At 64.3% G+C, this 11,790-nt stretch overlaps 5 protein-coding genes and 1 pseudogene across 6 annotated transcripts; 4 read left to right on the top strand and 2 right to left on the bottom strand.

The window, feature by feature from the left end:
* On the top strand, positions 1 to 2,331 carry MSY001_3271 (annotated as a pseudogene). The gene has a single exon. A coding segment is annotated over exon 1 (2,331 nt).
* A 55-nt stretch (positions 2,332 to 2,386) lies between these two features.
* Positions 2,387 to 3,874, top strand: MSY001_3270 (uncharacterized protein; the record flags this gene model as incomplete). Its single annotated transcript, XM_018885165.1, has 2 exons — positions 2,387 to 2,604; positions 2,629 to 3,874. 2 exons carry the CDS (start codon positions 2,387 to 2,389, stop codon positions 3,872 to 3,874), a joined length of 1,464 nt encoding a protein of 487 aa, XP_018741752.1.
* A 69-nt stretch (positions 3,875 to 3,943) lies between these two features.
* On the bottom strand, positions 3,944 to 5,618 carry MSY001_3269 (uncharacterized protein; the record flags this gene model as incomplete). The annotated part of the gene is made up of 3 exons (XM_018885163.1): positions 3,944 to 4,233; positions 4,257 to 5,439; positions 5,463 to 5,618. The coding sequence occupies 3 exons, from the start codon at positions 5,616 to 5,618 to the stop codon at positions 3,944 to 3,946; spliced, it is 1,629 nt and encodes a 542-aa protein (XP_018741751.1).
* A 118-nt stretch (positions 5,619 to 5,736) lies between these two features.
* On the top strand, positions 5,737 to 9,057 carry MSY001_3268 (uncharacterized protein; the record flags this gene model as incomplete). Its single annotated transcript, XM_018885162.1, has 2 exons — positions 5,737 to 7,358; positions 7,509 to 9,057. 2 exons carry the CDS (start codon positions 5,737 to 5,739, stop codon positions 9,055 to 9,057), a joined length of 3,171 nt encoding a protein of 1,056 aa, XP_018741750.1.
* On the bottom strand, positions 9,058 to 9,981 carry MSY001_3267 (uncharacterized protein; the record flags this gene model as incomplete). Its single annotated transcript, XM_018885161.1, has 2 exons — positions 9,058 to 9,930; positions 9,967 to 9,981. 2 exons carry the CDS (start codon positions 9,979 to 9,981, stop codon positions 9,058 to 9,060), a joined length of 888 nt encoding a protein of 295 aa, XP_018741749.1.
* Positions 9,982 to 10,086: 105 nt separating this feature from the next.
* Positions 10,087 to 11,789, top strand: MSY001_3266 (uncharacterized protein; the record flags this gene model as incomplete). Its single annotated transcript, XM_018885160.1, has 2 exons — positions 10,087 to 10,204; positions 10,300 to 11,789. The coding sequence occupies 2 exons, from the start codon at positions 10,087 to 10,089 to the stop codon at positions 11,787 to 11,789; spliced, it is 1,608 nt and encodes a 535-aa protein (XP_018741748.1).
* Between the last annotated feature and the right edge of the window lies 1 nt (position 11,790).

Genomic DNA, 11,790 nt, shown 5'->3' with positions numbered 1-11,790 from the left:
CGCGCGCCGGCGGTGCCCGCGGGGGCCCGCCCCGTGGCGCCGGCGCCGGCGGCGCCTGCACCGGCGACCGCAGGCAAGCCGAGCAAACCGTCGTCGCACGCGAATCGCGCCAAGAATGTGGCGCTCGCTGCGCTCACGGGTGGCAGCATTGGCCTCCCAGCGCAGGAGACGCCGGCGCCAGGGTTCCTCCCAGCGGGCGGCGGCGCACGTAAGGTCATCCCGGAACTTGTGCTCCCATTTCCGCTGCCATGCGAAGTGGATGTAGCGGGACATGAGGCTGATCTCGAACTCGGCAGCAGTGTCGTGTTCCAGCAAGCGCTGCGCCAGACCCGTATGATGCACATGCTCCAGATCTTGCCGCCGTACAGCCACCGGCAGCGCACGGGTATGGAGTACTATGATGTCATTCCGCCGCAGCTCCTGCCTGGGATCCACGCGCGGTCGGCGCATACGCTCGTGTCGCTGGGTCGTGCGGATGTGCAGGTGGGTCCGATGACGTATTATGGCGTGCGGTTCTGGCAATTGCGCCCGGCGCCGGCGCCGGCGCCGATGCCCCGCGCGCCACGTCCTGCTCACCCGGGGACAGTGCGCCCGCCCATGGCGCACGGTCCTGGCCCTGCTTTGGCGAGACCCGCCCCTGGTGCGAGCGCGCCACCAGCGCCCCATCAGGCGCCCGATCCTCGGCAGTCCCAGCCTCAGCCTCAGCCCCAGCCCCAGCCCCAGCCTCAGTCCCAGCCTCAGTCCCAGCCTCAGCCTCAGCCTCAGCCTCAGCCTCAGCCTCAGCCTCAGCCTCAGCCTCAGCCCCAGGCGCCCCCATCACAGCCCCAGGCACCGCCGCCCCAGGCACGACCACTAGACGCTGGATTCGTGTCGCGCCTGCAGCAGCGTGCCGAGCGCGATCCACATTTGCAGCATCTCCTGCAGCTCGCGCGAGCAGGGCAACTACCCGAACAGGGCATCATCCAGCTCAATGCCATTCTCGCCTCGCTCATGGCTCCGCCTGTGCCGCCGCCCGAGGAGCGCGCGCCGCCCGTGATCCTCGTCGAGTTTCCCGAGAACCCAAGCCTGCAGCTGGTCCTGCCCCTGTGGCATGCGGCCGTCGAGCGCCAGCACGCGGACGGGAAGGCATCGTCTGTGGCGCTCAGCTTTTTTGCGCCAGCGATTGGCTCCAAGGCCGCCGGCGAGAGCGGCAAGGACGAGGCCCAAGCGGCCGTGCATGGCATGCTCGTCCGGGACATGAGCCACGTGTCATCTGCGCCACCGCCCGACACGCCAGCGACTGCCCAGGAAGAGGCGGCGCCGGCAGAGGCGCCTCCGCCCGCGCCGGAGCCGAAGCGGCGCCGCGCAGGCACACGCAGCAAGGGTGTCAAGGCGGAAGAAGCTGTCCCCGCAAGCACAAGCGCCGCGCCGCCGCCGTCGCGCAACCACGAGCTATTTCCTTTGACGTGGCGCATCACGTCCGTGCATGGCGTCGATGAGCGCCTGTGGGACTGCGTGGGGCGCGTGCCAGGCTGCCTAACCAACGGCACGTGGGCCTCGCCCGGCGACGAGCGAGTGTTTGCCGCCATCAAGGCGTCGTTCGCGCAGCGGAGGCGCACGATGCCTGCCCTCCATCAGCTTCCGCCCCGGCTGCGCGCGACGGACGTCCCACCGGGCCTCGCGGATCATGTGCACGACCGCTATGCCATGCGCGTGGCCGTGTACACGCACCGGCCACAGCCCAAGCGCAAGGTCGCGATGCTGTCCGATACCAAGGAGGCAAGCCATGCACGGAGCATGGAGCCGACGCCCCGCGCGCCTGCGCTCAGCGAGGACGGCACGAAGCCGAAGCGCAAGCGCCACGTGGCGACGCACAACCCCGATGGCAGCATCAAGAGCTGCGGCGCATGCGGCAAGACCAAGACGCCCATGTGGCGGCGCGGGCCCAAGGGACCCTCGCAACTCTGCAATGCGTGTGGCGCCAAGTGGAAGGCAGGGCGCCTCATCGTGCCGGATGTGCCGCCGCCACCGATCCTCAACGACGTGCTGCCTGTGCGGCACGTCAAGCCGCCCGTGCCAAGTGCGCCGAGCCTGCCTCCGACTGGCGCGGACGTGCATGGCCCGCCAATGATGCCCGTCCCACAGGTGCCACCGTCCTCAGGTGCGCGATCGATGCCGGCACCCGACCGCCCGCCCGGTCCGGACCCGGCGCCGCCACGGCCGGAGGCTCACCCCGCTGCACAGAGTGCGCAGCCCATGCCGCTGCCTGCCGCTACGGGCTTGCCACAGCACGAGGTGAGCGCGCAACCGCCGCCGCCGCCCGCGTCCGAGGCGCCAGCGCCAGCTCCATAGCAGATACCTAGCGCGCACGTGCCGAGGACCACGACACCTCCACCATATCACGACCATGGTACGTAGCGGTGCCTCACCGCAGACGGTGCTTCCTATGAGCAAGGGCCCCGCCATTCCGGCTGCCGCACAGCGCTTCCTCAAGTATGTGGAAGCGAGTCCAACGCCGTTCCATGCGACAGCGTCGAGTGTGGCCATGCTCGAGAACGCCGGGTTCGTCCAGCTGCACGAGCACCAGAGCTGGGACGAGAAGCTGTTCCTGGGCGGGCGCTACTAGTGCGTACCGTATGCTGACCGCAGTTACCAGCGCAACCAGTCGTCGCTTGTGGCGTTTGTGGTCGGCAAAAAGTATGCGCCGGGCCACGGTGTGCACATGGTCGGCGCCCACACCGACTCGCCGAACCTGCGCGTGCGCCCCGTCTCGAAGAAGAGCAAGGAGGGGTACCTGCAGTGCTCGGTCGAGACGTACGGCGGCGGCCAGTGGCACACGTGGTTCGACCGGGACCTCAGCCTCGCGGGCCGCGTGATTGTCGCGGCGAACGACGCGCCGAGCCGCTTCGTGTCGCGGCTCGTGCACATCCGGCGCCCGCTCTTGCGTGTGCCGACGCTGGCGATCCACCTGAACCGCTCGGTGAATGAGGCATTCAAGTTCAATCAGGAGGACCAGCTGCAGCCGATCCTTGGGCTCGCCGAGTCGCTGAATCAGCCGGCGGCGCCAGCGAGCGACGCCGTCGGTGTGCCGGCCATGGGCAGCAAGCACCACCCGGCGCTCCTGGCGCTCCTGGCGTCGGAGCTGGGCGTCGCGGTCGAGGCCATCGAGGACTTTGAGCTGAGTCTCTACGACACGAACCCCCCCACGGCCGGCGGCCTGCACAACGAGTTCCTGTTCGCGCCGCGCGTTGACAACCAAATGAGCTGCTTCTGTGCGACGGAGGCGCTCATTGCATCCGTCGTCGACATCGACGCGGTCGAGCAGGCCAAGAGCATCCGCGCGATTGCGCTCTTCGACCACGAGGAGGTCGGCTCCGTGTCGCACCAGGGCGCTGAGAGCAGCCTGCTCTGGAGCATGGTGCACCGCCTCGCGGGCCTCGCGGTGCCCGGCGCACCAAGCACAAGCGCGTCTGCGCCGGAGCTGTTCGAGCAGAGTCTTGCGCGCTCGTTCCTGATTAGCTCGGACACAGCTCACGGTACGTCCACGGCGCTCACACCAGCGGTCCACCCGAACTATGCGTCGGTGCACGAGGAGCATCTGCGTCCGAAGATGAACGCGGGCCCCGTGCTCAAGACGAACGCCAAGCAGCGGTACGCATCGAACGCTGTGACGACGTTCCTGCTGCGCCGCGTCGCGAAGCGTGCGGGTGTGCCGCTCCAGGAGTTTGAGGTGCGCAACGACTGCCCGTGCGGGAGCACCATTGGCCCGATGCTCTCCAAGGCGGTGCGCACCGTCGACCTAGGCAACCCGCAGCTGAGCATGCACTCGATTCGCGAGGTGTGCGGCGCCATCGACGTCGACTACAAGATTCGCCTCGTACGTGCGATGTGCTGACGCAGTTCCGCGAGTTCTTCCGCTCGTTCGACGAAATCGACGCCGAGCTGCACGTCGACTAGCTATAGATCAGGTGCGCCGGCGGCGCGGCGCGGGAAGCGCATCGATGCGCGCGCGCAGAGCGTCCGCGGCGCCCACACGCTCCCAAATCTGCACGTACGACTCGCCCAGGAACAGCATTTGGGGGTTCACTTCGTCCACGTGGAGGTCTTGCATCTGGAACCAGCGGTCGCCGGCGCCCGTGTGCACCTGCGAGCGCCACACACTGTTCTCGCGCACGGTGCCCGCCGTCGCCTCGTGCGTGATGTTGGCCAGCAGGTTGTAGACCTGCGAGTCCTGCATGGTCGGCCCCTCGACGTCTGCGTCAGTAGAGTGTACGTACAGGGCTGCCAGTCCAGGCCGCGCGTCGGAAACTGGACGAGGGTCTTGTTGCGCTCCTCCACAAACTGGTTCCGCGTAAAGCGCCGATAGTGCAGAATCACATACGGCGGGAGCCGCGTGAGGTGGTGCCGGCGGATGCGGCCCTGCGCCTCCTGGATCGAGATGCCGTCGTACTTGGCGAGCACCTGTGCGATTGGGACTTGCGGGATGATATTCTCCGCGACCACGTCCTGGAACACCGGCAGCGGCGGCAGATCGACGGCGAGCAGCAGGAACGGCACCTGGTCGACCTGGATCGCCTTTTCAATATTGAACGTCGCACGCCCGTGCTCGTCCTGCTGACCGCTCGCGAGGCGCCCGTCGTGGTCGAGCTTGTCGGCGGGCGCATCGTCCTCGAGGCCCGTGCGCACAATCACTTTCTGCGACTCGAGGCGCAGGGCGCCCTGGAAGCACTCGGTCACGACAGAGCGGCCGTCGCGTACGTGCGAGGCGCCGACCAGGTCGCGGTGCAGCCGGTTCAGCAGCCAGCCGAGAAAGTCGACCGGATCGGCCGCGTCCGTAAGGCGGAAGCGCCCCTGGCTCGCCTGTGTGACCTCCTGCAGAAACTCGTGCGGAGACACCTGGCTCTTGAAGGCGCGCGGGTTCCACAGGCGGCGCACAAGCATGCCGAAGCGGCGCACAAGCTCCGTCGAGTGGGCGAGCGGCTCGTGCTCGGCGTCTGTGCGTTGCGTGCTCGGCGAGCCGCCGCGCAGGAAGTAGTCGCGCAACGGCGGCACATGCGCAAGTGCCTGCACGACGGCGTTCATCGCATCGCTGCGCCCCAGATTGTTCAGGCCGACGAACCCCGGCACATACACCTGTGCCCGCAGGTCGCGTGCGACGGGCGCATCCGGCGCATCGAGCCGCGCAATCTGCTGTTCACTAAAAGGCAGGCGCAGCTGGTACTGGATATCGCTGAGCGACGCATCGTCCACCTCGTAGTTGTCCGGGAGCACATACACGCGGCCGGAGTCGAGGTTCAGAAACACGTGGTGCGACTCGTCAATAGCATGGAAATACGCATGGGTCTGCTTGCCGCGCCCCTGGAAGAATTTGCCGCACACCAGACACGCATAGATGTGCACGTTCGAGAGCGACACGCAGCACACCTTCTCAAAGTCAAAGTCGAGGACGCGCCGGTCGATCTGCGTGAGCTCTGCGCACGTACCGTGTCCAAATACAGGTCGCGCCGCACGGGAACGGCACGCGCTGCGTCCCGCGCGCGCTGTGCCCAGTATTCGGCATCCTGGATGTCGTCAGCCTCAGCGCGCGCGCGCTTCGCGGGCGGCGCCCCCACTGGCTCGGGCGCACGGCCAGGCGCCATGATGGAGGGCAGTCGCTGAGGTAAGCAACCCCGCCGACCTATATAGGTTCATGCAGAAATGGCGCAAGTTGTGGGGCACGACAATGTGACTCAGCGCTGAAAATGGAGTCTGCTCACGATGATAGATGACAAGGCAGAGGCCCTGGCGAGCGATACACATGTCGCAACGGCAGATCTCTCCGAGAAGGCGAGCGAGCTCCCGCTCGAAGCCAGCCTGTCTCCCGAAGAATACAAGCAGCTCGAGCGCCGCGCACGCCTCAAGGTCGACTTGCAGGTCGTGCCGCTGTGCCTTATTCTGTACCTGCTCTCGTTTCTCGATCGCACCAACATTGGTCAGGCGAACCTGGAGGGCACGCGGCGGCCTGACGGCTCGATCCAGAACCCGGGCCTGTCGCAGGACCTGGGGCTCTCGGCGCACGACTACGCCATTGCGCTGACGATCCTATACCCCCCGTATATTGCGCTGGAGATCCCATCGAATCTGCTGCTGAAGCGCATTGGCCCACGCTTTTGGATCCCCATGCTGGTCTTGTGCTGGGGCGTGGTCTCGACACTGCAGGGCCTCGTGCACAACCGAGCGGGCCTCCTCGCCGACCGTTTCTTCCTCGGCGCGACCGAGGCCGGTATCCTGCCTGGTATTGCCGTGTACCTCACATTCTTTTACAAGCCGCGTGAGCTGCAGCTGCGGCAGGCGCTCTTCTTCACCGGCGCGTCCCTGAGTGGTGCTTTCTCGGGCCTGCTCGCGGCGGCGATCCGCAAGATGGACAACTTACCGACAGGGCATGCCGGCTGGCACTGGATCTTTATCCTGGAAGGTATTTTTACCGTCCTCGTCGGGTTTGCCTGCCTGTTCCTGCTGCCCAACGACATCAAGGGGTGCTGGGGCCTCACGCCCATCGAGCGCCGCCTGCTGGAGGAGCGTCTGCAGGCGTCGTCCAACCACTATGTGGAGCGCCAGCCGCTGCAAGAAAAGCTCCTGGAGCAGACGGCGGAGGATGCCGAGACGACCGTGAGCAAGCCGGGAAGCCACTGGCGGCGCGATACGCTGCGCACCTTCACCGATCCGCGCCTGCTGCTCATGTGCTGTGCTGGCTTTTGCTGCGCGGTGCCCGTGTACTCGATTGCATACTTCTCGCCCGCCATTGTGCAGAATATCGGCAACTACACGACCATCAGGACAATGCTCATGTCCTGCCCGCCCTTTGCCATCTCGTTCGTGTACGCAGTGGCCATGTCGCTACTGTCCGACTACCTGCAGCTGCGTTTTGTCACGGCGTTCCCGGGCATGCTCCTTTCGGTCATTGGTTTTGCCGTTATCTACGCCGCGGAGGGCTCTATGACACGCTACGGCGGCCTGATCATGCTGACGTGCGGTGCGTATTCGCTGCCGCCCGTGCTGTTCGCATGGCTCGCGAACAACTCAGCAGGGCACTACAAGCGCGCAACGGGTCTCGCGCTTATGATCGTGTTCACCAACTGCGGCGGTCTCACATCCTCGTGGCTCTTTCCCGCGGCTGAAAAGCCTAAGTATACCCGAGGGCTCGCCACCAATATCGCCATGTCAAGTCTCGGCGCCCTCCTCATCGTGGTTATCGAGCTGCTCATTTACTACGAGCGCCAGCTGCGCGCTCGCGGTAAGCGCGATGAACGGGTGCTCACGCTGCATCGCGATACACAGTGGCAGAGGGCCCAGCTGCGCGAGTACCTCGGCGACGATCACCCAGAATATAGGCTCGAGATGTAGATAATGCCGGATGAGATAAGCAATATGCGGGCTCCTGTCGGGCCAAGATCGGTACGGGTGAAGCGTGCGTGCTTGGCCATAGCCGGAGCGCCTGTGCCGCTGTGACGGTGGGCGGCCATGTCAGACAAGGCGCTGGAGGAAAGCAGCGAACTTCCACTGCATGAGACGCTGTCCCCTGAAGAGTACAAGCGGCTAGAGCGCCGCGCACGCTTCAAGGTCGACTTGCAGATCGTGCCGCTGTGCCTGTTATTGTACCTGCTTTCGTTTCTCGATCGCACGAATATCGGACATGCCAACCTGGAGGGCACGAGGCAGCCGGACGGCTCGATTCAGAACCCCGGTTTGTCGCAGGACCTGGGGCTCTCGGCGCACGACTATGCCGTGGCGCTCACCGTGCTATACCCGCCCTATATCGTGCTGGAAATCCCGTCGAACCTCGTGCTCAGACACATCGGCGCGCGGTTCTGGATTCCCTTCCTGGTAGTTTGCTGGGGGATTGTGTCGACACTGCAGGGAATTGTCACGTCGAAAGCAGGACTCCTGGTCGACCGTATTTTCCTCGGTGCTACTGAGGCTGGGATTCTCCCGGCCATTGCCGTGTACTTGACCTTTTTCTACCGGCCGCAGGAGATGCAGCTGCGCCAGACGGTCTTCTTCACCGGCGCCTCTCTCGCCGGCGCTTTCTCAGGTCTGCTCGCGGCCGCCATTCGCAAAATGGACAATATGCCGACGGGCCATGCGGGCTGGCGCTGGATCTTTATTCTCGAGGGCATCTTCACCGTGATCGTGGGCGTAGTGTCGTGGTTCCTGCTCCCCAACAACCTCTCCGAGTGCTGGGGGCTCACAGCGCTCGAGCGCCGCCTCCTCCAGGAGCGACTGCTGCTGCGGTCGAACCACTACATCGAACGCCCGGAGCTGCAAGAGAAGCTCCATGGTGCCCCCTACGCCGGCGACGAGGGCCGCGCGCCGCCGCCGAACCTCTGGCGCCGTGATACGCTGCGTGCGCTGTGCGATGTGCGGGTATGGCTCATGTGCTGCGCAGGCTTCTGCTGCTCCATGCCGCTGTACTCGATGGCCTACTTTTCACCGGTCATTGTGCAGGACATTGGCGATTACACATCCGTCAAGGCCATGCTCATGACCTGCCCTATCTTTGCTGCCTCGTTCGGGTACAGCGTGCTCATGTCGCTCGTGTCAGATCGCCTACGCAACCGCTTCGTTACGGCGCTGCCCGGCATGCTGCTCTCAGTGATTGGGCTGGCCGTGGTCTATGCAGCCGAAGGCTCCATGACGCGCTACGGTGGCCTCATTATGATGGCGTGCGGCTGCTACTCGGTGCCGCCGCTGCTCTTTACGTGGCTCGCCAACAACTCGGCCGGCCACTTCAAGCGCGCCACCGGCCTGGCAATGATTATCCTCACGGACAACTGCGGTGGCCTTGCATCCTCGTGGCTATTCAACAAGTCAGAGAAACCCAAATACACGCGCGGATTGGCCTCGAACCTGGCCGTATCAGCGCTCGGCGTGCTGGTCGTCATACTCATTGAAATCCTTGTATACTATGAACGATCTATGCGTGCGCGCGGAAAGCGCGACGAGCGGGCGTTGCAGCTGCAGCGCAGCACCCACTGGACGCCCGAGGAGGTCCGTGAGTACCTTGGTGACGACCATCCCGAGTACCGTCTCGAGCTATAATTACCCGTCCAGTAGCTTATGGATGTTCGTACCCATCCACGAGATGTACTTGGCCCAGCGCGGCTCAATAAAGACGGCGTGCGCCTCTACCATCACCTGGCGGGTCTGAGGATCCAAAAGGCTGCCCGACACGAAGCACTTGCGCCCGACGCTTTCCGTGATCCTTGTCTCCACCAGGTAGAAGCGCTCGGCCCGCACCGGCTTACGGTAGCTCAGCTCCAGCTTGCCAGTCACGCCGAGACGGCTCGGCAGACCATAGAAGGCCGTGCGGCCGAGGGCCTCGTCAAACACCGTCGCCAGCAGGCCGCCATGCACGATGCCTTTGTAGCCACACATGTTCTTGCCAAAGTGCACGACGACGAGGCCATCGCCCTCCATGCCGCCGCTGCGCTGCGCACCGGCCGGCGTCTTCGAGAAGACAAACGGCATCACAGCAAATTTGTGGGGACCACGCAGCGAGCCGGCAGTCAGCATCGTCTCCAGCAGCGCAGGGTCACCGCGAGAAAAGGGACGCTGGATCACGTAGTCGGCCACCTTCGGATCAGCGAACGGCACGCCATACGAGACACCGTGCGCCTCGCGCAGGCGCTTCGCCGACGGTGTCTCGTACGAGCGGCTGATATGCTCCACCACCGCCGGCAGCTTGTGCAGCGCCGTCTCAATTTCATGCACATGCGCAAGTTCCTCCTCATCTGATATAGGCGATGCGCTGGAGGAGTAGGGCGAGAACAGGAACGGAATGGCCGCTGGCGGGTACTTGGCACCGACAAAGTAGCAGGCGCCTGCCGCCAACGACAGGGGCAGCACCCTCAGCCACGACCGGCGTTGGGGGGTAGGACGCTGCGTCGAGAGGCGTCGCACTGACATGCCCCACTGAGCCTTGGGGGAAGCGAGCATGGAGCAGCGAACACACGCACGGATCATGGTCGGCGTCGACACCCGGCGGAGCTGCTCCGCACCGGCGATCACGATGACTAAGCACGCCGGGCTCCACGTCTGCGCGCCTGGGGACGCCACCAAGCAGCGACGATGGGCCGCTCGTACAACGGCGGTGCGGCATCGGCTGGCGAGTCGCAGCCGAGTCGGGATGTGCAGTCATCGGGACCGAACGCGCTGAATCACTCGGAAAAGGATCCAAACGCGCCGGGTGAGAGCGCATCCTTTCGGGATCTGAGCAAGAGTGACCAGCGGGGCTTTGTGCTGCTGACGCTGCTATGTGTGTACAGTGTGACTGACCTACAGACATGCTGCAGGGGATGCCGATTGGCTTGGTGTTCGGCACGATGCCGTTTCTGCTCAAGGCACACGTCGGCTACGCCGACCTTGGCACCTTTATGCTGAGCACGTACCCCTACTCGCTCAAGCTCCTCTGGAGCCCGATCGTCGACAGTGTGTTTGTGGATGCATGGCGTGTGCCAGGCACGTCGATCACGCTGTCGCTGGGGCGCCGGAAGAGCTGGATTGTGCCGATTCAGCTGCTGATCGGTGCTGGTCTCGTCGCGCTGTCGTTCCGCATCGATGCGATCTTGGAGCAGAGCCTTTCGGGCATCTACACCATCACGGCCGTGTTCTTTGCGCTGATTTTTCTCGCGGCCACGCAGGACATTGCGGTCGATGGGTGGGCACTGACGCTCCTTTCGGAAGAAAATGTGGGGTATGCGTCGACGGCGCAGACGGTGGGTATCAACATTGGCTACTTTATGAGCTTTACCGTGTTCCTTGCGCTGAACAGCGCGGAAGCGTGCAACAAGTATTTGCGCTTGCGTCCGCTGAGCACGCCGATCTTGTCGCTGGCGGGCTACCTGCAGATCTGCGGCGTCTGCTTCGTGCTCGTTACGCTATGGCTCCTCGTGTTCCAGCCCGAAAAGAAAGAAAAGGACGATGATATGGGCATCCGCGAGGTCTACTCGAACATGTGGCGTATCTGCCGCCTGCGGCATGTGCAGCTGCTGCTGCTCGTCCACATGATCTGCAAGATTGGATTCCAGGCGAACGATGCCGTGACAGGGCTCAAGCTCGTCGAGCACGGGCTCAGCAAGGAGGATCTTGCGTTTGCCGTGCTGATCGACTTCCCCTTCCAGATGATCTTCGGGTACCTGGTTGCGACGTGGTCGCGCGGCCGGACGGCGCTTCGCCCATGGCTCATTGCATTTGCGTTCCGGCTGCTGTGTGCGGCGGCGAGTATGGGCATGGTGGCAGGCATGCCGCAGGGCTCGGGCCGGATCAGCACGTCCTACTTTTTGATGATCATTGCATCGACGGTGATGAACAGCTTTGCGACCACAGTGCAGTTTGTCGGTATCACGGCATTCCACACCCGCATCGCCGACCCTGTGATTGGGGGCACCTATATGACGCTGCTCAACACAGTCAGTAATCTGGGTGGCACTTGGCCTCGCTACTTTGTGCTACGCATGGTCGAGTTCTTCACCGTGTCGCACTGCTCAGGCCCAGTGGACATCAACATGGAGAAGTTGGACAAGGCGATACGCAGCGCTTATCTCCCGCTGCGGCTCGGCGAGTGCAGCTCCGACGCCGGTCGCCAGCGGTGCAAGGCCCTAGGCGGGCACTGTGTGGTCGAACGTGACGGCTATTACTACACAAGTGCCTTGTGCATTGCCATTGGTGCTCTGACTCTTCTCTTCTTTATTGCACCCGTGTGCCGCCGCCTTCAGGCCCTGAGCCCGGCCGCATGGCGCCTGCCCAAATCCGCCGCACAGAAAGGGAGATAAT

This window comes from Malassezia sympodialis, genomic scaffold (assembly GCF_000349305.1).
Source record: "Malassezia sympodialis ATCC 42132 genomic scaffold, msy_sf_22, whole genome shotgun sequence".
NCBI classification, from domain to species: Eukaryota; Fungi; Basidiomycota; class Malasseziomycetes; order Malasseziales; family Malasseziaceae; genus Malassezia; species Malassezia sympodialis.
Note: the sequence above shows the minus strand (reverse complement) of the source record. Positions and strands in the feature narration are given on the sequence as shown.